The sequence below is a fragment of the Peromyscus leucopus genome, chromosome 2 (genome assembly GCF_004664715.2).
Source record: "Peromyscus leucopus breed LL Stock chromosome 2, UCI_PerLeu_2.1, whole genome shotgun sequence".
In the NCBI taxonomy this organism is placed as follows: domain Eukaryota; kingdom Metazoa; phylum Chordata; class Mammalia; order Rodentia; family Cricetidae; genus Peromyscus; species Peromyscus leucopus.
Window position 1 is genome coordinate 102,896,967 of NC_051064.1, and position 26,742 is coordinate 102,923,708.

Consider the following 26,742-nt stretch of genomic DNA (forward strand, 5'->3'; position numbering starts at 1 on the left):
TCAGAATACAACTGCTAGACTGGTAGAGAAAAGCTTCTGAAGTCATTCAGAACTGTAGGATCATGCTTACCATGTTTTTTTTTTTTTCAGACTTTCCTTATCTACCAAAATGAATGTCCTTGATTACCTTTAGACCCTCTCTATCTTTGAAATGAACTGACATCTTTGATGTAAAAATCCAAAATCTAAAATTCTCCCAAACCCCCTAAATTGTAAACAGTAACATGATGCCACGAGTATAAACCTCCACAGCTGCCCTTCATTTGATGGCTGCACTCCAACATTAGGCATGTGCTGCGTATTTAGGCTATGTGTAAAACATGCTTCAGAAATGGGTTAGACCTGGGGCTCATCCCAAAGATGTCATGTTATGTATAAGATGCCATGTTCCAAAACCTGAAGAAAAAAGCAAAATCTAAAACACTTCTGGTTCCCAAGATTTAGATAAAGACACCCAATGTATACTTGTAATTTTGAATGTCCTTTACCATTTCAGATGGGTAAATTTAAAATATGTGTTCCTAAGAAGCATCTGATAAATTGAATCTGCTAATACTGTAATCAAAAATGATTGAGAGGAAAACATTTTATGTCAGAATCACAATGCAAACTTTCTCAAAGGATAACTTATCTAAATACTGTATGTTTATATTTTCTCTCTTGCCCTTACAAGCCGTTGCCATTTCAAATCATGTTTGCTATTAGGGACAATTTGCTCTGAGCCCTGCATCTGTTGTGAGCCCATATGTGTTCTATCTAAGAGATGTACAGGGAAGCTAAATGACTGTCTGGGTATATGCTTTTCATTAATAGCTGAACTTTTGACTTAAGCCCAAGTTTGAACTTCATGATGCTAAAGCTAAGAAAAGGTTATTTTCACATTGCCCCATAGGGTTATTGAAATACCACATGCAATAACTTGTTTCCGTCTTTGATGCTATACTTATTAAGTCCAATAATTTAAGGTCACATATTAATTTCTTAGGATAAAAATACTAGTATCTTCCATGCCCTATGGTGTGACTGTACATATAATTAATGACTGACTGAAAGCTTGAATGGTAGTTCAGTAGTGATAAGATCTTGAAACTCAGTTTAAAAAGGCATCCATAACAAATACTAGGCAGGTATGGTAGTCTGTGTCTCTAATATCAGCACTTAAGGGACTGCGGCAGGAGGGCTGCTGCAAGTTTAAGGTTAGTGTTGGCTATAAAGTGAGGTGCTGACTTAAAACGGGGCATTTACATCAATTAAGAAATAACAAATGTAAAATAAAAACCACATGCATCAGTGCTTACAAAGGGTGTTAGTATCTAAAATAATTTATTAAAATATTATAAGAAACTGCCTCATCTGCAATATAAGTATGAAACTAGAAGATGAATAGGCAGTTCACAAGAAAGAAACAAAAATTAATAAATACATAGCAAAATGTTAATCTCTGAAAGTATAAGCAGAAATCCTAATTAATGCAAAAGTTATTAAATCCCATTTTGCTGCTGTCGTTACATCTGGTGCATAAAATAAACATACTAGTATACAGTGTTTTATGTACCCATACCTTAATTAGGAAATCATTCCTCACAACCCCCATTTTTTCATGATAACATAGTTTGACCAAGTTTTATTATAAAGTTATTACATTTTATACCATCGTGGTCATTTAAAAATAGTATCGCTGACTTGTAATATGGGAATGCATATCAGTAGGTCTAAAACCCTAGTTTTTCTCTAAGGTTGTTTTTAGGGAAATCATTTTTAAGGAGAAACTTTTAGACAAAATGGTATTCATGTTAAGATTATGCTGGTGAGAAATTGGAAGTGAGCTAAATATCTAACACCTTGTTCTCTTTCAATAGTAAAATATTTTTGATGTAAGATTAAGTTTTAGCGGGGCGGTGGTGGCGCACGCCTTTAATCCCAGCACTCGGGAGGCAGAGGCAGGTGGATCTCTGTGAGTTCGAGGCCAGGCTGGTCTATAGAGTGAGTTCCAGGAAAGGTGCAAAGCTACACAGAGAAACCCTGTCTTGAAAAACCAAAAAAAAAAAAAAGATTCAATTTTAGAAACCCAAAGAAAATGGTGTTTATTAGAATATAAAACTTGATTTTTATAAAGGTTTGTTTTAGAAAGGATTATATTACAATCATAATATGATAGTACAATTACAGGGATTTTTCAATAAAAGAGAATTATAGGGATTTTCTTATTTAAAATTTTAGCCAGGAGGTGGTGGTGGTGGTGGTGGTGGTGCACACCTTTAATCCCAGCACTCGGGAGGCAGAGGCAGGCGGATCTTTGTGAGTTTGAGGCCAGCCTGGTCTACAGGCTCAAAGCTACACAGAGAAACCCTGTCTTGAAAAAAAATTATATTAAATGTATAAATATATTTAAAATGATTATGTTATATAATAAAATATTATATGAGTATGTACTAGGACAATTTTGCCTGATGATAAAGTGAAAGCATTTTCCACACATCTGTGGTAATGATAATTTCAGTAAACAGTCTTTTACTACCTGCCCAACCTGCTGTTTTCAAATTTTACTTCCTTCTGTGATGTGATGGGATTTGGCTAGCGACAGTTTTACCAGTCCCCCTCTCCTTTTATTTTATCTTTTTTTTTTTTTTTTTTTTTTTTTTTTTTTTTCCCGAGACAGGGTTTCTCTGTGTAGCTTTGCCTTTCCTGGTAGCAAACTCACTTGGTAGCCTAGGCTGGCCTCGAACTCACAGCAATCCGCCTGCCTCTGCCTCCCGAGTGCTGAGATTAAAGGCGAGTGCCACCACCGCCTGGCCTTTGCTTTTTTTTTTTTTTTTTTTTTTTAAGGTAGCCCAGACAGGTCTCAGACTTCCTTCTGTTTAGCCTGAGAGGTGGTATTACAAGGGAGTACTACCAGGCCCACTTTCTTGATGTATTTTTAGTAGCTGTAAAGCTCTTATTTATAAACTTTTATTTTTGCTTACTAAAACTTGAAATCATTATTTGGGTTGTTCTATAATTAATCTTTAAATAGAGAATCTTACTACTTTTCCTTTTGTATTTTAGCTTTAGTAATCCTTACTTCTTCATTCTTATTATGCTCTCAACACTAATGTCACCTGGATTGTGACAGTTGTAGATGGTGTATTTTCTATCACTACTTTTGTGAACTTAAGTAAATTATTTTTGTGGTGTGTTTTAGTAACTTTTCATTCTCCAGATCATTTTGGCCAGGGCTGGAGAGATGGCTCAGCAGTTCAGAGCACATACTGCTCTTGCAGAGGACCCAAGTTTAGTTCTCAGCACACCTCCTATCAGGCCTCTTACAACTGCCCACATCTCTAGCTCCAGCATATCTGACACTCTCTTCTTGTCTTCTCAGGCCCTGGACTAGTTTGCATTGACCGCCCTCCCCCCCACCCCCCACGTTTTTAAGAAATAAATATGAATCTTTCAAAAATTAGAAAATAAAAAAATGGTGATTGTTTATTGTCACCCACTCAGTTTATATCAGTACCTTCCATCAATCACACATAAATATTTATTGAGCAACTACAGAATTCTAGGCACTACTTTTGGAACTGGGATTACAGTGATTTCACACATATAGTTCCCTTTTTAACCTGACCACATCTCACACACACACACACACACACACACACACACACACACACACACACACACACACACACACACACCCTGACAATTGGGATTGATCTGTTTTATGTCTGCACTTTCTCTCCGATGACTGCACACTCCCAGAGGGCAACAGGTATATTTGACATTTCTTTGGGGTCGTCTCTCAGTTTCTCCTCATTACTATGCATGCTGAAACATTTAACAAATATTGTTTGAAAATGTTTCCCTTCATTTCAGGACTGGCAGTGTGCACAATCAAAAGGCTGTTTCTTTTTAGAAGAAGATGGTGAAGTCGTTAGTCATCAGTACAAGATGCACATAGCTCAAAGATCTGTGCTTTATCTAACAATTAAGCCATTAAATCTGAGTCAAACTGAAGGCAAGTTTAAAATTTATATTCATTTATTTATTAGTTTATTCACTTATTTATTTGAGACACGGTCTCACTGTGTAGCTCTGGCTGTTCTGAAACTTAACTATAGAGACCAGGCTGACCTTGAACTCACAGAGATCTGCCTGGGAGTAAAGGCTACTTTACTCAGTTATGTTTATTTTTAAAATACCAATTTATATTCTCTCTGAAAATACTTTGTATTTCCTAGCCCTAGTTAAGAAAATAATCTGCCCAAGAAATGTATGGTTTTATTTAGTTTTAAATTTTTTCATTGTGTTCATTTTTCATATATGATGTTTAGTTACATGAGTACATTTTGATGCAAATATACTATACATTGAAGAAATCTGCCCAAATCATTATACTTTGAGCTTTATCTCAGCAGAGGATTTTAAATAGGGACAGTGTGTGACCTGCCCCATCTAAACATGTATATAACCTGACCGTCTAAGAGTGTAGATGGTTTCTTCTTCCTGTGGCCTCCCAGGAGAGTGTCAGTGCTGGATCCCATCTCTTCCTGAAAGGCTCTGCTCTCGCTTAGATTGTGACTTGGTTATCCTGTGCCCCAGCTGTTGTTTTTCATTGTTCTTTGTTTGTTTTTGGTTAGGATGAGCACACCGGGGATCAAACCCAGGGCCTCATGTATGCTAGGCAAGGGCATGGGTACATGTCCAGCCACTGGAACACGGCTTTTTGATGATTTCAAGAGACTTTAGGCTTTTTGGAGACTGAGTATGGAGAAACTCTTTCATAAAATTAAATGGAGTAGTGGCATATTATAGATATTAAGATATTTGTATATAAAAATGGAGTGTATATTTCTTTTTAAAAATCTACTGGGTAAAGAACTTAAGAGTGTGCAGTGATGGATTGATCTGAGGTGGGCTTTGTTGGTGATGTTGTTGTGTGTTTCTAGGAAAACGTTCCCCTTGGTTATCGGTTGATACGGCCTTGTATATTCTTAAAGAAAACGAGGATCGAGCAGAGCCCCAGCTCATGTGTTTCACCGAACTACAAAATAGAGAAGTATACATATTTTTTAATGTTTAAGAATGTAGTAGGAAGCCAAGTTGAAGGAAATAATAGCTTTTCACTAGTCTTTTAAACTCGAATGTTCTCTATTCTAGTGATGGTATAGGCAGTTCCTAATCATTATGCTATTATATATGTTTTATTAACTGTAAAATACTTTTTCGTATATTCTGAGACTTTTTTAGGGGTTGATGAGTGACAGCCTTGGCTCCATAACTAAGTGCTCTGATCTATCTCATGAAAATATTTTTTGTTGTTGCACTCAATAAAGAGAGTGATGTTATTAGATTCTTCCTACCCTCCAAATACATGACCCCAGCTACAGGAAAGTTTGCTTCTGAGGTCTGTCTTACTTGTACTATGACTGCAAAACAGGAACTCTCCCAAATTACTATCCTCAGGCTTGACTCATTTTGGAAGGTTCAGAAATAGTCTGATGGAAAGAAGTGCTTTTAAATGTTTTTATATGTTGCCTTTAAGGTTGTTCTGGTCTTTTCTAATTATGTATTTACTCAGAGGCCAAATATGTGAGCAGATACACACAGGGGGCTATTTAATTTATGAGAACTACAAATACAACCTACTACACAGCAACAGGAATAATACTATTCAAGGACTTCCTGCAGAATCATATTTAATCTTTATATTGGCTCAATGACAGACAAATCTTTCTCTCTGGGATGTTATATAGAAGTCTTTATTGGCAGCTTCCTAACAGACAAGAGTAGTTCCTGGCTAGAACCACATAAAATGGCAGAAGTTAACCTTTTTACTAAGCTCTTCTTCAGAGCTGACTATGAGGTGAGGTGACAGATAAAGCAATGTCAGAAACAATAGCTTTTCCCATTTGGTTTTGGGTAAAATGACTTTCTTATGAGATTGCATGTGTAAAAACAGTCACAGCAAGGCTATGTTTAAACTGAGTTTCTGTGTTACCTCTTTATAGGCTTCTGTTGATCTGTTATATGTCATATTTTCAAAGGATTTTTACTAGTATTTTTAGCTTCACAATTATTTTCCTTAAGAAGAGTTTGGTATCCATGAAAAACTTACAAGTGGCCATCTCTAGTGGCACTTCACAGTTATATGTGGGGAATAAAGGAAGTGCATGTGATGACTTCTAAGAAGTAGCAAGATATTTTTAACTCCTGTATGTCAGCCAATGTATGATCAATCTAAACAATTATCATTTCTAAAGCATGGATTTGGTAGTTTAATCTTCACAGTGATCCTCAGTTACATTGAATTATTTCTTCTGACAGAATAGGGCTTGATGATAATCTCAGGGTGATTATGGTCCTTGGATAATCAGGCAAAAAGAATCTAGAACTCAGATGACCAACTTATTTTGTTTATGAACCTCCAGGATGACGGAAAATAGGTTTTGAAAAGACTATTTGAGCACAATACCTGATGGAATTTGTGGGCTAGTCTATACTGTAGCACAAGTAACTGAACTAAACTATCATACACAATGATTGAATATGTACAGTTAGGATAGTCAAAAGGTGGTCCTTGGTTTTTATAAGAAACGTTTAGGCTCCAGAAAGCTCCTAGGAGATAGGTAGAGGGAAACCATTTGCTTTCACTATAGAACAGGCAAATAAAATATTTTCCTATACAAATGTCTTGATATAAATATCCAACATTTATTAGGAAACAGTTTCAGATAAGCAGGTCTGTCTAGGACTCTACATCTTGTTTTATAGTCCATGTCACCTAGCGATCTTCACAATCCACCTAAAAGTATTTTGCCAAAAACAATGTAAGGAAAATCCACAAAGATCAGTACCTTTCACACACACACACACACACCCCAGAGAGAGAGAGAGAGAGAGAGAGAGAGAGAGAGAGAGAGAGAGAGAGAGAGAGAGAGAGAGAGAGACTGTAAGAGTCAAACTTAGAGAAGCAAAGATGTATTGTATTGTATGATTTCCCTGAACTACCAACACTGGGAATCAGAGGCAGGAGGTCTACAAATTCTGGGCTTCATAACATGTTCAAGGCCAACATGAACTAGGCCTTTGGAGACTGAGTATGGAGAGACTCTTTCATAAAATTAAAGAGTAGTAGATATGAAAAAATAATAATAAAAAAAAAACATGAGTTCCTGGCTCAAAAAACAAAAATAAACAACAGCAGAAAAGAGAGTAACATTGTAATCCATATAACTGAGCTTTCAGAAATATGTTTAACTCATGTAAATGGTGAACTTAAAAATATATTGAACTTTCTTTAATGTCATTTACAAATCATATATTCTTATTTCAATCATAGTAGTAGGAAATCTTTACTACTTTTCTTTAAGGAGCTTAGTATTTGTATTTTAAAAAATTCTAATATTACTCTCTGCTTCCTGCTGAAGGCATTTGTGTGATAAGTACTTTGGAAGATCTTTCGGGATGACTTAGATGATATATAGCTTCTCTCTCTCTCTCTTTTTTTGCTTTTAGGTAGTTTTGAAAATGTAAAGGACCATAGTCTGTGGTCTTGTAGTAGGGCTACCCCTAAAGAAAATAACTTAAAACCAGTAAAAGGTTAATAAGCTGTAACTAAATATTGATTTAAAACAAATGATGTCTCAAGTTTCTCCTTCAGAAGAAAGATTTAAAGTCATTAAAACTTTTGCTTGTTCATTTTATTTAATTCTTCTTCTGATAAAAAGGTGTTTGGATGGACTGGTGAACTAGGACCAGGAATTTATTGGTTAATTCCTTCCACAACTGGCTGTAGGCTAAAAAAGGAAATAAAACCAGTAACAGAAGAAGCCCAACTTGTATATAGAGATGAAACAGGGGAATTATTTCTCACAAGTGAATTTCGGTAAGTTTTGTTTATCAGTCACCTCTCTCTTTCCATTTCCTGTTACCAGCTCCCACCCCATCTTTCTGTGGCCAGCTCCCACCCTATCTTTCTGCTTTAACTGAATCTTTTACCGTAGCATGATGGGCAGTGCGCTTAAAAACATCAAAGAGGCACAAAAAAATCAGTACCTCATGATTTCACTTATATGTGGTATCTAAAAAGTGAAGTTTATAGAAGCAGAGAGCAGAATGGTGATTACCAAGGATTGGTGGTGTGAGGAAATTGGGGGGAATGTTGTTTAAAAGATAGAAATTTTGAGTTGGACAGGAAGAATAAATTCAGTTATCTGTTGTATAATGTGGTGCCTAGACTATAGCTAATATCAATTTATTATATTTAGATATAAGTAAATCTGTATCTTAGTAGATCTTGTGTTCTCACCATAGAAATGAGTATGTGAGATAATAGATGTGTTATTTAGCTTGATTTACTCATTCTACAGTGTATATATATACCAAAAGCATGCTATGTATAACAAATATATATTTTTTTAATTAATTAAGTAACCAAGGGTGACTTTATGTCGACAAGTCTAGGATTGTCATTAATTTGTAGGTTCTATGCACTTTGCCATACTTCAGTACATCTCTACCAGTATCTTCTCCACTAGACAATGCCTTTACATCATCCTGTTAGTTGCACTCTTGATAACTGTCAAAATCTGAAGTCTAAACCTAAGGTTGGTCTCCTATGTCCTAGATATTCACAATGAGATTTGACCACAGACAGATAAAAATGTATTTGGATATAATATAACTCAGAAAAAAAATCTTAAATGCCATTAATATATTTCCTTTGAAACTTGTCCTCAAAAACTGTTTTTACAAGCTAGAGAGATTGCTTAGTGGCTAAGAACACTGGATGCTCTTCTACCTGGGTTCAAATCCTACCACCCATGTGGTGGTTCACACCCATCTGTAACTTCAGTCCCGGGGATCCAGCGCCCTCTTCTAGCCTCTGCAGACACCAAGTACGCATATGATTCATAGACATACATGCAGGCAAAACACACACATTAAAAAAAAATCCTTCTTCAGACTTTTTGTTTTAAAAATAATATTTTCTATTTTTATAATTTTAGGTCAACTTTATCAGAGATATTTGAAATAATTGATTTAGATGGAAATGGTCTTATTAGCCTTGAAGAGTACAATTTTTTTGAATTGAGAACAAGTGGTGAGAAGTGTGATGAGGATGCTTGGGCTGTCTGCAGAGGTAAGTGCTTTCTTTTTCTTAATGGATGCTTAGAAAAATATATGGCTGCTGTGGTATGTCATTCTGTATGCTGTGAATATGTGTTGCTCTGATTGGTTGGTAAATAAATTGCTGATTGGCCAGTAGCCAGGCAGGAAGTATAGGTGGAGCAAGCAGACGAGGAAAATTCTGGGAAGAGGAAAGTGGAGTCAGAAGTCACCAGCAAGACACAGAGGAAGCAAGATATCAAGGCAGAACCGAGAAAAGGTACCAAGCCACATGGCTAAACACAGATAAGAATTATGGGTTAATTTAAGTGTAAGAGTTAGTCAGTAATAAGCTTGAGCTAATGGCCAAGCAGTTATAATTAATATAAGCTTCTGAGTGATTATTTTATAAGCAGGCCACAGGACTGTGGGGGCCTGGTGGGATAGGAGAAACCTTCCAACTACATATGGCATCCCTTTAATCTTGGAAATAATAATCCAGACTTCTCCAAGGAATATTATTTTAACATTTAGGATAGTGGGGGAAAAGGCTAACATGGGGTTGGAGAGGTGGCATGGTGGTTAAAAGAACTTACTGCTCTTGCCAAGGGCCAGCTTGCTTAGGTCCCAGCACCCACGTCAGGCAGCTCCCAACTACCCCTCACTCCAGTTCCAAGGCATTCTATACCCTTTCCCGGCCTTCACAGGCATCTTACTCACATGGTGCACATAAACTCATACAGGCATACACATGTGCACATACATTTTTTAGAAAAGTAAATCTCTCTTTTTTAACAGAAGCATTTATTTTCCTTATAGTGATAGTTGGTATACTTGCTAAAAGATATGAATTACTTAATGATTATTTCAACTTTTGGGGGCTTGAAATGTATTTTTAAAAACTCTTTTAAAATCATTTATTTATTTGCCAATTTCATGCATGAATACAATGTTTCTCCCAATGTGTCTCCTCTCACTCTCATATCCTATCTTCCTATTCCTCCTCCTCCTTTCTACCTTCTGCTTCTCCTCTCCCTTCTTCCTCTTCCTCGTCTTCCTCTTCTCACACACTGAGCCCAGTTACTACTGCCTGCTGGAATAGTAATGATGGTATTAATAGGGTTGATCATGTGAAGGTACGCATATGCAGTGAGTTCATGAGAATGAGAGCCATGTGTCCAGAAGACAGCACTTGTCCCCATCCTCCTGCCCTTACCTTCTTCCTGTCCCTTCTTCCACCTGGGCCCTGGGCCTCAGGTGGGGATGTTCCCTGAGCACGCTATAGTCACTTATGTGCTGGGAGGTCCCTTTAAGTACTCTACTCACTTAAGAGTCTCTATATTAACTACTGTCTACTAGAGAAAAAGCTTCTCCACCAGGGTGAAGAACAACACTTATCTATGGGCATAAATACAGATATTATGGAAGCAGTTTTGACAGCATGTCCACATACTAAAACAACAGTAGCAGATTCCTTGCTAGAGACTGTGGCTTTACCTTCCAATCCATGGCTTTTGACAAGTTTATAGTAGTGGGTAAATTCACTCCTGTGGCGCAGACTGCAGGTCCAGTCGCAAAGTGGTTGGTTCCTCCTGTAACATTCATGCCACTTTGGCATCTGTGGCACATCTTGCCTGGCAGGTTGGTATTACAGCATTCAGTGGTACTGCTGGGAAAGACATTGATTTTTTTTTTCTCCTAATACCCTGTATAGTCCATTCTGGCACTGTGTAGGCTAGCCAGCAGGGAACAATTTTTCAAGTCTGTTCCAAATTGATGTCTTTTATCCTACAATCAAAATACGTTGTGTCTTCAGAAATAGGGTCTTACCATCTAGTTATGTAGACAACAAATGGCAATGGTGTCTTAGTTACTTTTCTATTGCTATGATAAGATACCATGACCAAGGCAACTTAGAAAAGCATTTAATTGGTGGCTCAGGGTTCCAGAAGGTTAGGGTCCATGACCATCATGGCAGGGAGCATGGCAGTAGGCAGGTAGGCATGGCTCTGTAGCAGTAGCTGGGAGTTTATATCTCAATCCACAAGCATGGGGCAGGGGGCAGGGGACAGGGAGCTGGGGATTGTGTGGGCTTTTGAAACCTCAAAGCCCACCCTCAGTGACAAATCTCCTCCAACAAAACCACACCTCCTGATTCTTTCTGAACAGTTCCACCAATTGGGGACCAAGTATTCAAACATGAGCCTCTGGGGGCCATTCTCATTCAAACCACCATAAATGTCAACAGCCCATGTTACTTTAGGGGCCTTTAGAGCTTCCTTGACCAATAACTCATAAGGAGGTGTCTAACACCTAGCACTGAGATTTCCATTTAATAACCCATGTCTTCTGGGAAGAACATTGTCCGCCCATGCAGGGTTTCTGTATTCAAACTCCTTTTAAAGAAAGGAGACTGCTTTTCCAGCACTAGTTATCACTGAGCCACACACTGGTTCTGAAAAAGACAACAAAGAGTTAATAAGTTAGTTTCACTAAAAAAATTAAGAGGTTTCCAGAAAGTTATTTATACATGTTAAGAATTTTTAGCTGGGCATGGTGGCGTATACCTTTAATCCCAGCACTTGGAGGCAGAAGTAGGAGGATCTCTGTGAGTTTGAGGCCAGCTTGGTCTACATAATGAGTTGCAGGACACAAAGGCTACATAGAGAGACCTTATAAAACAACAAGAAAAACAACAACAACAAAGAATTATTTAATTTTTAAAAATCTGTTCTCAATTAGGGAAGCCAAGAACACCACAACAGAACATAATTGCCTATGAGGTGGAGCCAGGTGTCACTGGGAGGCTTCGGAGATTAAAGTAGGGTTTGTGTGTTTAAGCCAAAGGCTGGAGGTCAAAGGGAAAGTCTAAAAGTCCTAGCCGACTCTATCCCACAGAACAGGAAATGTGTCAGGAGAGAGAGGAACTACCCCACCACTGCAGGAGTACTGCATGTTTCCTAGGATGGTGTAAATTTGTAAAGGAAGTGATCGAGGCAAGAATCTGATTAATCTGTTTCCCCAAACAGCAAGGAGGATAAAATAAGATACTACTATAAAGATTTCTCATTTCTTTTTATAAATAGGTTGTTGTTTAATATTAAAATCTATTAAGTTTGATAATTTACACAGTACAGCTTTATCAGATATAATTGCATTGTAACTTTAATGATAAAACTTTTCAGTTTATTGTCACTAGTCCATTTCATGGAAGTGAATCATAGTTACGATTTTGCTTTATATTCCGTCTTTATGAGTGTGTTTGTGTGGTGTGTGCAGATCCATGCCTATGCATGCACATGGCAAGGTCAGAGGGGGCTGTCGGGTGTCCTTTTCTATCACTGTTCATCTTACTGCATTAGCACAGCCTCTCTCAATGAGCTCGGAGGTAGACTGGAGATGATAAAGCCAGCAGGCCTTCCGTGGGCCATCAGTTCCTAGCACTGCGCTTACGGGCATGCACATAGCACATTCAGATTTTATATGTGGGTGCTGAGGTCCAATTCACCATCTTCATGCAAACATTCTTACCCAGTAAACACCTTCCTAGCCCCTAAGTAAGATTTTCTTATGGCAAAAATTATCAGTTAGTAAAGTTTTATTTAATTAAATTAGTGAGGTTGAGAGCTCATCATCTACCAGATGCTAATGTAAGCACATCTGTGTATCAGCTTTGTGGGGTAGCCCTGGAACTGCTCTCATTTTACACATGAGGACATAGAGTCAAAGAGATTAAGTAGCTTGACCAGGGTCAGTAAAGCAAGACAGTTGTATAACTAGGCTTCAGACCCAGACAGGCAGGTTTCAGAGTCCCAACTTCATGCTATCAAATGTTTTGGAAAATTATTGCACTGAAAATGATTTGGGGGGCATATCTGCTTCAGTGGCAGCCATAATACAGCAGGATATATGTAATTTTTAGGTTCTGAAATGTCTACCTCTCTCATCATAGTCAATATTTACTCATACCTGTTGATGATAAAAATACATTGTTTAGCTATAAGATCATCTCACCATGCTTTTTTTTTTTTTACTTAAAATACTTTTGTCTTTTTTTGTTTATTAATAGATTTGCTTTTTAAAAGCAGTTTTAGATCTATAGAAAAACTGAGTAGAAGATCTGGTGGCTCCTGGGATCCATCTTTTCCGGTCCATGCCCACCGAGTTCTGCAAATTATTAACAATGTCAGTTAGCGTAATACATTTATTATAATTTGTGAGTTGATCTTACTACATTATTTACTATTGTTAAAGTTCACTTATGTTGTGTAGTTACATGGGTTTTGACAGCTGTTCAGTCTCACAGATATAGTTATCACAGTATTGCAAAGAATGGGTTCAATGCCATAAAACTCCCTGCACTCCATCTGTTCACCTGTGTGTCTGCTTCCCAAACCCTGGGCAATAACTGATCTTTGTACTGTGTGTGATTTTGCCTCTCAAAGAATGTTGTGTAACTGAATTGCATGTTTTCTTCTTGTTTTTCCTGGTTTTGTAGTTCATTTCTCTTTACTGCTGTATTGAAATATATTTCATTGTATGCACATGTCACAGTTTGCATTTTCCTCTTTCCCTATTGAAGGATATCTTATGACTTCTAGTTTGGGACATCTGTGAATACAGCTGCTATGTACATTTGTGTGCAGGGTTATATACAAGCAAGTTTTCAACTCATTTCCATTGCAGTTCAGTAACTACTGGACTGTATGCTGAGACAGTGTTTGGCTTTGAAAGAAGTGCTGTTTTACAAGTGCTGTGACAGTTTTGATTCCCACCAGCCGTTATTAGCATTCCTGTTATACCACATGTCACCAGCATTTGCTTTCCTCAGATTTGGGGGTTTGAGGCATTCAAATAGGTACAGGGGCCACTCTCCCAAGTGCTGCAGCTAGTGAGGGTTGGGGACAGCTCTCCTGCTCTTATGAACTCATGGCCAGCTCTTCCACCTGTCTAAGGCATTGATGGGGGTGGGGGGGGAGGGACATTTCTCCTCTGCCCATGCTGTCACATGTCAGATGAGCAATGAGGACAGCTCTCCTTTGCTCACAACCTCAGGGCTGGGTCACCCTTACCTCCAACTACTGAACCAGCTCTGCTGTGCTGTGTAGGCCAGGAGCAGGGCCCGCTTTCCTAAGTACTGTATCTGGCAAGAGGGAGGGTCAGCTCCCTTGTCTGTTGCAGGTGGTAAGGGGTGAGGAGTAAGGGAGTATCTTTCCCCACCCACACTCCTGCATGATAGGTGAGTCGTGGGGGCTGCCCTCCCACACTTACAACTTTGGGGCAGGCTCACCTACACCTTCATCAACAGGGTTGGCTCTATTATCTTACCCTGGTCAGATGCAGGGCCTGCTCTCCCAAGTGTTGTGAATGTGTATCTTTTATCAGATGGGTGTTTTGCAAGTATTTTCTCCCAGTTAGTGGCTTATATTTTGATTCTTCTAGCAATATCATTCACAAAGTGTAACTCGTTGAGAGATTGTGTCTTCCTTAGGACATGTTCTGCATGCTGTGCTAGCTCTTCCTGGTTGTCAGGAGGAGGGACCTCAGTTGAGGAATTGCTTCTATCATGCTGGCCTATGGGCATGCCTGTGGTTGCTAATTGATGGAGGAGGGTCCAACACACTGTGGGTGGTGTCACCCCTGGCCAGGTGGTCCTGAGTTCTATAAGGAAGCTAGATAAGCAGAAGCAGGAAGAAAGCCAGTAAACAGCACTTCCTGCCTCTAGGTTCCTGCCTTGAACTCCTGCCTGGCTTCCCTTTATGATGGATCGTGACCTGTAACCTGAAATAAACCTTTTTCCTCCCCAACTTGCTTTTGGTCACAGTGTTTATAACAGTGACATACAATAAGCTAGGACATGTTTTTATTGCTGTTGTTATCATCTTTTGAGGCATGGTCTCCTGTAGCCCAGAGTGGCCTTGAACTCCTAATTCTTCTGCCTCTATCTTCCAAATTTGAGGATTATAGGCATGCTTCACCACACTGGCTTGGTGTGTATGCTTTTAAAATTGTATCTAAAAACTTGGTCAACAAACACAAGTCTACTTAGATTTTCTCCTGTTACCTTGTAGTAATTTTTTTTCGTTTTGTGTCTTACAGTTTCATCTGTGGCTCATTAGCAGTTCCTCTTGGTGAAAGGTTCAAGGTCTAGGCCTAGATTTACTTATTCTTGGATATAGCTATCCAGGTATTCCGGTACATTGCTGAAGGCTTCTTTAGTCATTGTGGCGCTTTCCCCTTGTTACTTCTCAGTAGTCTGGATATATTCTGTTACATTAACCTATTTTTCAATTCTCTCACTAATACCGCTCTTGATTATCATAGCTTTGTGTAAATCTCTGAGTCAGAGGTTAATAGGGTAATCCACTTTCTTTTGGTAGTGCTAAGGTTTAAATCCATGGCTGTGTCTGCTAGAGAACTGCTTTACCACTGAGCTTTATTCCTAGCCCTTTAATAAATTTTAAAATTTAATAAGGATTAAGAATTTTAAGTTTTAAAGGTCATTAAGGTATTGCTGGTCCACATAGTATAGTATTAAAGACATTTTTTCTTTAATACTTTCTTTATGTTACATATTAAATATTAATTGTATCTTACTTTACTAAATAGTAGTACATTACTATCATTACTCTCCCTCACTTAATTTGCGTATTTTCCTTGAAAAAAACCTGTGAATCTGTTTCACTTATAAAACATTTTAAAATATTAGTCAATCAGGTGTGTGTTTTGTTTTTCTCATAATAATGCATAGGAAAAAGGTGCTGTCTCATTTCCCTTGAGTATAATACAGATGGGAGTTGGGCAGTAAAATCTTTCTTGTTGTAGGAAGTTGTCAAAATATACTCCGTTAATGGTATTTTTTATCTATAGATTCATTTCAGGACAATCATAATATAGGTGGATAGATAGCTATTAGACACACACACACACACACACACACACACGCAACTGTGATAGTTTTTACTCACAAATGATGTTGAATGAACATATTTAGACTTTCCTTAGGAAATGCAGGTTTCCATTATCTAACAGCTTTTTAAAGACCTCCTAACAATTTGTTAGAGAAACTATACGTGTCTCCTTAAACATAACCCCATCAGTTCTCCCTTTCTAAAACTCCAGTAGTCTGGGGTATATTATATCAAGTTCATTCAGGTTCTGGTGGGCCTAAGGGGCATTATGAAGCATGTTAATTTGTCTTAAATATCAATATAAACTCTGAATGAGTGGTCAGGTTGGAATTTACCCAGAAAAATTATAGTTTCCTCTAACTCTGGAATATGCTTGCACTAATTAGTTAGAACTTGCCAATATCTGGGAAAAATCACATCCTATGATGGAACATGTGTTGAACTGTTGGAAATTAGAAAAGGAAGCAGGTTTGGGGGATTCTTATTCCCCATGTTATTGCAGACAACTGAACATTTATGATTAGTAGTATAGACATTTTATTAAACACATGGACTTTTAGGTAATGTATGGGGAAAATGTTTGTTTTTACAGAAAACTTTGACACAAAGAAGAATGAATTAACAAGACAGGGATTTATGGACTTGCATCTGATGGAAGCCAATGATCGAGAAGGAGACCCTCTTGATCTGTGGGTGACTCTACACTCGATGGGCTACAACAAGGCTCTGGAGCTGACGGAGGTAGAGCATTCTAACATTGACAGTGGCTTCACAAGGACCATTTCATGGCATTTGACCTTGAACACTCTCCTGATATATGGCTTTTCAATCCAGGCACTCAAATCCTGGAATTTCAGTACTGTTGGGTGAATCCTGGGCACATGGGTGTGTTTCTAGTATTTTACTGAAGTTTGTGTTATTTACTGAAAAAATAGTTACTGTCAGCTATGACTAATCAGAGTAAAAAAGTTTGAACTTTTTGATGTGCAGAGGGAAATTAATAATTAGAATGTATATATTTTTATTGGAACAAGGTCCAAGAATGGAGTCATGTGAGGAGAATTCTGAGTGCTTGTGAGAAAACTCCAAGAAAACTAGAGTCTTGTGACCTCAGTTTCTTCAAAAAACAGGAACTTGTTCTTGGAATGTGTTTTTGCGCCCCTCCGAGGTGTCGCAGATAGGTGTGAGCTCACTTCAGATTATTATTATATCTGGCATTATTTGTTTATGTGCCTCTATGGAAAAACGTGTTCTGCCACTTTCAGCTTGTCCTTGTGATCGAACCCCTTACTCAAGTGATTTTTCTTAACCCTCAGAGTATAAATTGCCTGATGCTCTAAATTAAGTTGGCGATTGCATGAGAGCTTATAAGGTCCACTTCATTTGTGGCCCCACTTTCCCAGGTTCATGCTGCCAACTTATTTTGAATTGGAGATGTCAGTTTGAATTGCCAAAATCTTATTGATAAATAGGAAAACTTCATCTTAAGAGAAAGACAGTTCTCTGAAAATAAGAAGGATGTGTCTGTAGAGAGTTTGGAATGCTTATCTTTTTATAGATGGTACTTCTTGGGTTAATGTTTATAAGACACTAGAGACAGTGACTGGCTGATCCAAAGCTCTCTGTATGTGATGTACTAGTCACTGTCCTAATGCCTGTTAACACAATAGGTACAAAGTTAAAGAATACTCTAAGTCCAGAGAAGGAGGAAAGTGAGGCCTTCTTAAATTCTGTGTCAAGCCACATATTAAGTAGTAAGACATTTGGCTATACTCCTAAAGTATTAGTCATTTTCTCAGACATCAGTAACTTCTTTTAAAATTAGTTTATGTGTTCAAGTGTTTTGATTGCATGTATGTTTGTGTACTATGTGCCTGCCTTGTGTTCACAGAAGTCAGAAGAAGGCGTTAGATCCCTTGGCACTAAAGTTACAGATGATTGTGAGCTGCCATGTGGGTGCTGGGAATGAAGCCAGGTCCTGTGCAAGAGCAGCCAGTGTCTTCACTGCTGAGCTGCCTCTGCAGCCCCCACTTCCGTCAACTTAAAAGGGCAGTACTGCTGATGACAGACTTACAGTTTAAGGACTTGGAGACTTTGACTGAATTTCTAGTCTTGATATCATTCAGTATTCCTCAGAAGTGTGCTTCCTCTCTCTCTCTCTCTCTCTCTCTCTCTCTCTCTCTTTCTTTCTTTTTCTTTTTTGCCATTTTTAGTAATTGAATGTGAAGAGTTACTGTAATTTTTAAATACCCCTCTTTAACTAATATTTTGAAAATTTTATATTTTAACCATGGTTGTAAAAGCAGTTTTTGGTCTATAAACAGTACTGATTCTGCTTCACATTTTTATGTAATAGAAATTATTTAAAAACAGTAAAGCAACTTGAAAACATTTAAAACCATCTATTAATATTACTTACCTTTGAAACCATAGGTAAGAAAGACTTATGAGGTTAATTTTTATGACTTAAATTTTATTTATAGTATTGAATAGATAATATATTCCCATTACTTGAAATTTTAACAGGAAGGGGGCTGAGGATGGCATTCAGTTGATAAGCGTGCCTTCCTAGAACATACAAAGCCCAAAGTACAATTCCCAACATCACATAAACTGGGCATGGGAATGTATGTCATTTCAAGGTCATCTTCAACTATATAGCAAGTTTGAGGCTAGCCTGAGCTACATGAGCCAAAAAAAACCCAAAAAACAAAACAAAAATATACAAACAAAAAATAAAATTTAACAGGAAAAAAATTCGTACAGCAGAAAGTGTCAGAGGATGGTGTCCTCCTTTGCTTTCTACTAGCTAGGACAAAAAAACATGCCAAAAGTGACTTGGGAGGAACTGAAGCAGAGGCCATGGATGAGTGCTGCCTACTAGCTTGCTCCCCATGGCTTGCTTAGCCTGCTTCCTTACAGAACCCAGGACCACCTGCACAAAAGTAGTACCACCCACAACTGACTGGACCCTCCTACATCAATCATTCATCAAGAAAATGCCCCCCAGACTTGCCCACAGGCCAATTGGATGAATGCATTTTCTCAGTTGACTTTTCTTCTTCTGCGATAAACCTAAGCTTAAGTCAAATTGACAAAAACCTCACCAGCACAGACAAGACTACTTCTATAACTAAAATAAGAAAGAAATTGTGGTTTGTTGCTCACAAGAGAAATACACAGTTGTTCTACATAGATCATCATGTTTATATGTACTTCTATTATGTTTGGGGGGCATGATGCTAAGGAGTTATTTAAATGTCAATATTGAGAAATTCTTGTGTTGATTGGTTGGCACTCAGTGGTGATCCTGTTTGTGTGAATAATGTTTCTCTTTTTCTGACCTTGAAGGATGAGCAGGTGACACTGGTTGCTCTACAAAATTGAGTTGTGATAGGCATGACTCTCTCTCTCTCTCTCTCTCTCTCTCTCTCTCTCTCTCTCTCTCTCTCTCTCTCCCCTCTCTCCTTCCCCCTCCCTCCCTCCTTCCCTCCCTCCTTCCCTCCCTCCCTGTAAATGCTGGGGTTGAACACAGGATTTTCTTTTTCAGATGAATTGAAAAGTTTAGTATCAGTAATGACACGTGCTGTTAACCATTTGATAACAACAGAATAGTTTTTTCTAAAGTTTATGAAAACTTTTTAAATTGTTTCCTCTTTTGACTTATATTCAGTTGAAGCTTTACTCAACTAATGGAGACTCTTTAAAGATGTTTGTATCTATGGAGATTTTATTTCAGCTCATGTATTGATTATGATTTTATCCTGCTTTTATCAGCAAATACTATTAAATCATCTATTGGAAAAGTGATCACAGAGAATCATTTTTAAAACTTTGGATAACAAGTTTTAAAGGCCTCCAAAAACTGCATGGTATGGTTGTGTATGTCTGAAATCTTAGTACTTGGGAAGCTGATACAGGAAGCATTGAGTTTGAGGCCAACCTGGGCTGTATAGCAAACAGACCATCCTGGAATACATAGCAAGACCTTGTTTCCAAAAACAAAGGGGAAAACAGCAACCATACTAACAACCTCTAAAAACCAAGAGACTGTTATAAGAAGTGACTCAAAGACCCTCTGCAGCCATATCGCCCACGTTTTCAGGTGTGGCCAAGAAAACAAGTCCCAGGGGTGCTCTGACTTTACATCATGCAGCCTTTTAATATATCTTTTATTATACAAATATCGTTATCTGTAATGTTCATCCAGGTTCAGCCAAGTGTGAGCGTTGGTGCAGACTCTGCCTAGGTTTGCCAAAAGACAATCAAAGGCTTGTTTAATTCACTTGTTTGAATTAAAGACTTTAAACTGGTTTGCTGTGCCCTCAGCTCTTAGGCTGTGTTAGTTACCATGTCAACCAACATGAGAGAACATTTTTAAAAGTTTTTATTTTTATTTGTGTTTCTCTATGTGCAAGTATGTGCATGTACATGCAGGGCCCACAGAGGCCAGAAGGCATTGGATTCTGTAGATCTGGAGTTACAAGTGGTTGCAAGCTGCCCAGCATGGTTGCTTGGAGTCATGGTCTTCTGGAAGAACAAGTGCTTTTAATCACTGAGCCATTTCTGCAGGCCCAAGCAAACAAGTTTTTGATTAACAGTTGGAGTGATATAACTCCTAAAACTGGGGTCACTGTCTTCACAAGATTTTTGTTCAAAAGAGTTTATAGTTGGCTTCCTTTGTCTATGGTTTCAGTTACTTGTAATCTATTGTAGTCTCAAGTATTAAATGAGAGAATCCAGAAATTAAAATATAAACTGTGCCTTCTTAGGTTCCATTCTAACTAGCATGATGAAATCTTACAACTTCCTGCTGTCCCCGCCTAGGACAGCGTTATCCCTTTGTCTAGCTTGTGTCTCAGTATCGGGCAAACACTTCTACCCACTGAGCCTTCTTGCTGGCCAAATGAATCCTAAATGATACCATAAGCATTTGTAGTGAGTTTATTTATTTAAAATTTTACCAGAAGGCTAAACCAAGATTCTGTTTGCTTCCCCATCCAGGCATGCCCATTTGTCATCAATATCTATGCAGAAAGATGCAAGCCAAGAATTAAAGCTATCCATATGGAGGCATGCAGCGGGCAACTTGAGAGGGCCATTTGCAAGTCCGTCCTTGATAGAAGTGATGCTAAAGTCATGGATGGCTATGAAAATATAATCGTACATACTTGCAATTATGACACCTGGATAACATCAATCATTGAAAATAAGGTATCGATCATGAGGTAGTTTTCCTTATTTTGATATAAAGTTTTCTAATAACGTTATCTTCCTTTTTACATTGCAGCCAAATATACTTATAATATTTATAATGGACAGTTGTTCTTTTTAGTATTTATAAATCAAACTTGGCATGACACTTTTTATATTATTTATAATGACCCAAGACTGTTGTTTTTATTTTAAAATAGGAGAATTAAAATTTGGAGATCAGTGAAGAGTCAGTATAATCTGTATACAAAATAAAGATATCATTTTTGTTTATATAAAGTATGATATTTTCAAGATCCTTGTTTAGTTTATTATATGATAAGACCACCAGAAAGTATGAAACATGCTCTCTGCTGTAGTTTTTTGTTTGTTTGTTTGTTGTTTTTGTACTCTTTAGGGGCCCAACACCCAGCTCCCAAATAAATGTATGGATATTTATTCTTACTTATGAATGCCCGGCCTTAGCTTGGCTTATTTCTAACCAGTTTTTCTAACTTAAATTATCCCATTTCTCTTTAACTACATTTTGCCTCTGGGCTCTTTACTTTTCTTTATTCTGTATATCTTTCTTTCCTTCTTACTCCATGGCTGGCTGTGTGGTTAGGTGGCTGGCCCCTGGCATCCTCTTCTCCTTCCCCTTTTCTTGTTCCTCCTTTTTTCTCAAGCCTGGATTTCTCCTCCTGTTTATTCTCTGCCTGGCAGCCCTGCCTATCTCTCTCTTCCACCTTACTATTGGCCGTTCAGCTCTTTATTAGACCAATCAGGTGTTTTAGACAGGCAAGTAACACAGCTTCACAGACTTAAACAAATGTAACATAAAAGAATACAACCATTCTTTGCATCATTAAACAAATATTCCACAGCATAAACAAATGTAACACATTTTAAACTAATATTCCATAACCGTCTGCTTTCAAGTTTATGAGCTACTTAGAAAGACAAAATTAATATTCTCAGAGAGACCAGAGGATAAGTAAACACTAAGTCATGTAATCTATTTGCACACACAGTAGCTTTATTCTACTTGTGTTTTTTGTAATGGTTTAGACCTAGAACTTGGGGACAATGTGTGATGAGGGGAAAGGGTGTAGAGTAGGATTTTAGCTTTATCTAAGGTTTGGGTCCACTGAGAGACAATCTTCAGAAGCAAGGCAAACAGAAGAAGAAACAAGGGGAGGGGCAATATGAAGGATTACTAGAAAGGTCAAAACAGTGATAGAATGGATCCAGATCATATGTGCTATCTTGAATACTCTTTCTAGGATCTAAAACATGCTTGACAAGCAGTTGATATTAAATAAACACAAGCCAGGCGGTGGTGGCGTACATCTTTAATCCCAGTACTCGGGAGGCAGACCAAGCGGATCTCTGTGAGTTCGAGGCCAGCCTGGGCTACAGAGTGAGTTCCAGGAAAGGCACAAAGCTACACAGAGAAACCCTGTCTCAAAAAACCAAATAAATAAATAAATAAACACATATTTATTGAGTCAGTGAATAAAAGAGAACTCAATTAAGTGGATGTTTTAGGCATATTAGTTGGAAGGTAGGATCTGAGTGAATGGGTGATAGAAAAATAGAGATAAAAGAAAAGGAAGACATTGCTGTCATATGCCAAGGATGAGCTAACTTGCTGTTACACTCCACAGTGGCCTGGGAAGGAAGATGAAAGGGAAAATCCAAAACTCCTTTGAAAGAAAAGCTTGTGTCATTGGTGTCATTTAGAAAGGAATGGAGGAGGAAACACTTAGCACTGAGCAGGAAGAAGCAGCTGCTTGTCGTATTCCTTTGCAGGGCACTGGAGTCTGTAAACAGATTTCCAGGTCTTTTCTGGGGTTTACATCTGTATTAGTTTTCAGCACTAAAGACTTACAATTTTCTCCAGTCAGATGACAAAGTGATCATTCACATCAACAATGAACTGAGTAGAAACTGTGTCAACAACAGAGGACTCAGCGTCTTTGCGGTAGAAGTGGCCCCGATATCTACAATGGTGAGCATTATTCTAAACCCTTCTGTCTACTCTGTGACAAGAAGTGTTTGCTACTGATGCCATGAGGAAGCATGCGGCACGAAATGAAGTCGAAAGTTATTTAAGTGTGACGTTCATAGTACTAAATACCCTGTTCCTTCTACAGGAGAGTTAGTGGGATTTTTTTGTTCGTTTGTCTGTTTTGGATTATTTTCTCATGGAATCCAGGCTGGCCTCAAACTTTATGCAGCCAAGGCTGAGTTTTAAACTCCTGATCTTCAGTCCTCCATCTCCCAAGGACTAGGATTACAAACCACCATGTTTGACCGGGCTTTGCTTTTAATTCAGTCCTCTCACTGTTTGGTTGGGGACTATGGTGATATTCATTTAACGTCTTTGTTCTAGCTTCTTTTAAAATTTGTTTGCACTGTGTGCACATGTGCATGCATACATGCACATTCATGCCACAGAATGCATGTCTAAGTCCGAGGACACTTGTAGGAGCTGATTATCTGCTTCCACCACGTGGGGTCCAGGATCCTGCGGGCTGGGGCCCTTTACCAGCTGACCCATCGGTCAGCTGTGCTCCTGTTTAAAGGTAAAATTAAAACAATGTCACTAGATTAGTTTGGTCCTTCACAGGATTAGTACAATGATAAAAGTAAATAATATATGTGAAAGCACTTCTGAATATCATATGGAGAAATGCCAGATAATATGACTAATAATAGTTACTTTAAAAACCCCAAATATGCTTATCCACACTATTAAGATTGTCCAAGATTACCTGAGAGGAAAATAACATCTCTAAGTTTAGATAAGCCCCTAAGTCAAGAGCCAGAAATAGCTATATAATGTTGGTTTTAGCAGACTCTGGGTTTCTGATGAGGTCACAAATTGAAAGGCAAGAACAATCAGTAGACTCCCAGGGTCTGGGAAAAGAACAGAGAGAAAAGCTTACTGATGTATTTTTTACCACGACCCCCGCCCCCACCCCGAGCCTTCTGTGAAGTTCCACAGTGGTCTTGAGTGATTTAAAGGCAAAGGGCAAAGACAGCTCATTCTTGACGTTTCTCCAAGGAAGACTTGGGAAGTGGACTGCAGAGGGAAAGTACTGGCTGTGCACACTCAGAGCCCTTGTGAAAGCCGGGCATGGTGTGCACACGCGTAACAACAGTTCTCGGGAGAGAAATAGGCCAGATAGACTAGGAGTGGTTCTCAACCTGTGGGTCGTGACCCTCTCATAGGGACCACATATCAGATATTCTGCATATCATATATTTACATTATGATTCATAGCAAAATTACAGTTATGAAGTAGCAATGAAATAATGTCATGGTTGGGGTCACCACAGCATGAGGAACTGTATTAAAGGGTTGCAGCATTAGGAAAGACGAGAAACACTGGCTGGCATGATCAGCAGGGCAGATTCCCATAAGAGATCTTGTCTCACAACCTAAGGGATAGTGTTGGAGGAATGACAGTTGAGCTTGACCTCTGATCTCCAGATGTGTACATGCACACATGTACACCCACATGAACATGTGTACATGTATGTGCATGTGCACACACACGCTCATGCACAAACCCACAGTGTTAGACAATGTTCTAGGCTTGGTGGAGAAAGGCTATTTACCTCCCACTTTTCACACCAATTACACACAGTAAAACTACTCTCATGGACCAGGACTCTGGATTCTTCTGTCAATCCTCAGATCATAAACACCCATCCATGCCAGAGAAAGAACAGAATTCCATCTGCACACAGCTTCTTCCCTCCGTTTTCCCTCTTGGTATTTGAGACTGGGTCTCATTGTGTAGCCCAGACTAGCCTCAAACTTGGGGTCCTCCAGCCTTAGCCTCCTGAGGTTGCACCAATAGGCAGTGTACACCTGTCTTTTTTAACTGTAGCAATCACCCTTTTATTAACTGTATACTTCATGTTGTCCAGATCTTTTGTGCTCTAGTAATCCTCCTGCTTAAGCCTCCCAAGCACTCACATTCGTGAACAATCATGACACATGGTACGTGCCCTATCACTGGTTTCACAGGGATTTTTGTTTCTTCTTTTTTGAGACAGAATCTCTTTGGGGAGCCCTGGCTGGCCTTGAACTTGCTGTGCATGCCAATTGCCCTTGAACTCACAGAGATCTGCCTGTCTCTGCCTCTTGAATGCTTGGCTTAAAGGCATCTCCACGACACCCAGCTTCATGGATACCTTTTATTTTATTATTATTATTATACTAGGCCTAGAAATGTTGAAAATTAGCAAATAACAATAATTTATCAAATAAAAATAAAAGCTTTCTATTTTTGTATGCAGGTTTGTCAACATGTAATGCCCCTGAATGAACGACAAGAATGGATATATTATTGTGTGTATTCCCTTGTATCTTAAATAATTCCATGTGGAACTATCAAACTAAGAAGTATTTTAGATCAGATCTGTTATTTATTAACTAAATGCTCTTCCATGTAACTGGTATACTTAATAATCTGTTTCATTTCTATGCATTTATATTTTATGTCCATGTTATATATTTTATTATTAAAATACAAATAGTCTTCTAAAATGTGTGACTGTCTTGTTAATTTAGTGGGAAATATAAGAACTTTTTTGTTTTTTAATAAATAAAATTATAAATGGGATTTTTAAAAATAGTGTTCAATGACTTCCAAACTCTACACTTCTGGTTAGTCTTGTAAAATACTAAAGGATGATATAAACACAAAGATAGCCATTAAAGGGTCTAACTATTCAAAAGCTAAAGTGGGATGGAAGAAACCTGTTTCTGCTTTAGGAAGCTAAAACCTGTTGGCAATAGCACGACGTTCTGTCCCAACAGCAAATTTCTCACTAGTGTGTCTCTAGCTTTCTTCACAGAGGATACTTGAAACTGTTGAAATTAACCCTGTGGAGCAGTTAAGGAGGTAGTATATTGCATAAAAAATGGCATCAAGCAATTAAAAACTGTATATCAGTCCCAGTAACAGAGTGCTTGGCCAGTGTCAGCTTTTGGAATATGAATACTATCTGGCAGAAGCTTTTTTTTTTTTTTTTTTTTTTTTTTTTTTTTTTTTTTTTTTTTTTTTTTTTTTTGCCTACTATATGCATGCACATAGTTTGAATGTTATTTGGAGTTTGGACCATTCATTTAGATCTGTAACTAGGTTGTCATTACCTCACTGTTTGAACTCTTCAGATGGCTGTCTCATTAAAGGTAGTGAGATATACAATTACTTTGTTCATTGTCAGATGATTGATAAGTTCAACAGCTCTGGCCATTTATCTCATTTCACCCCATAGTCAGTTACAGAAAATTTTATGTGGTGCTAAAAACATATGACAAAGTTTTTATATTTTCCCACAGTAGTTTAGGGGTTTTATAATCAGATGATGGGTTTCATGAAGTATTAACTTGGGAACATGGAGACTCAAGGAAAAAAACATGGAGCCCTGGAGCTGCATTCACCAGCCAGCATGGGCACGACTTGGCTACACAAAACTCTCTGTCCGCTACTGGAGCTTTGGTAGCTGAGGCAGGGCTCGCTATATT

The 26,742-nt window shown here is 38.2% G+C and overlaps 1 protein-coding gene across 1 annotated transcript in view; it reads left to right on the forward strand.

The window, feature by feature from the left end:
• Efcab7 (EF-hand calcium binding domain 7) overlaps window positions 1-25,758 on the forward strand; it is a 41,381-nt gene extending 15,623 nt beyond the window's left edge. Inside the window, exons 7-14 of the mRNA XM_028870249.2 lie at window positions 3,856-3,997; window positions 4,929-5,038; window positions 7,710-7,867; window positions 8,991-9,124; window positions 16,594-16,742; window positions 21,006-21,215; window positions 23,098-23,205; window positions 25,509-25,758. Of these exons, the coding sequence (XP_028726082.1) occupies window positions 3,856-3,997; window positions 4,929-5,038; window positions 7,710-7,867; window positions 8,991-9,124; window positions 16,594-16,742; window positions 21,006-21,215; window positions 23,098-23,205; window positions 25,509-25,583 (1,086 nt within the window). The 3' untranslated portion in view covers window positions 25,584-25,758. The remainder of the gene's footprint in view (window positions 1-3,855; window positions 3,998-4,928; window positions 5,039-7,709; window positions 7,868-8,990; window positions 9,125-16,593; window positions 16,743-21,005; window positions 21,216-23,097; window positions 23,206-25,508) is intronic.
• Window positions 25,759-26,742: the final 984 nt, after the last annotated feature.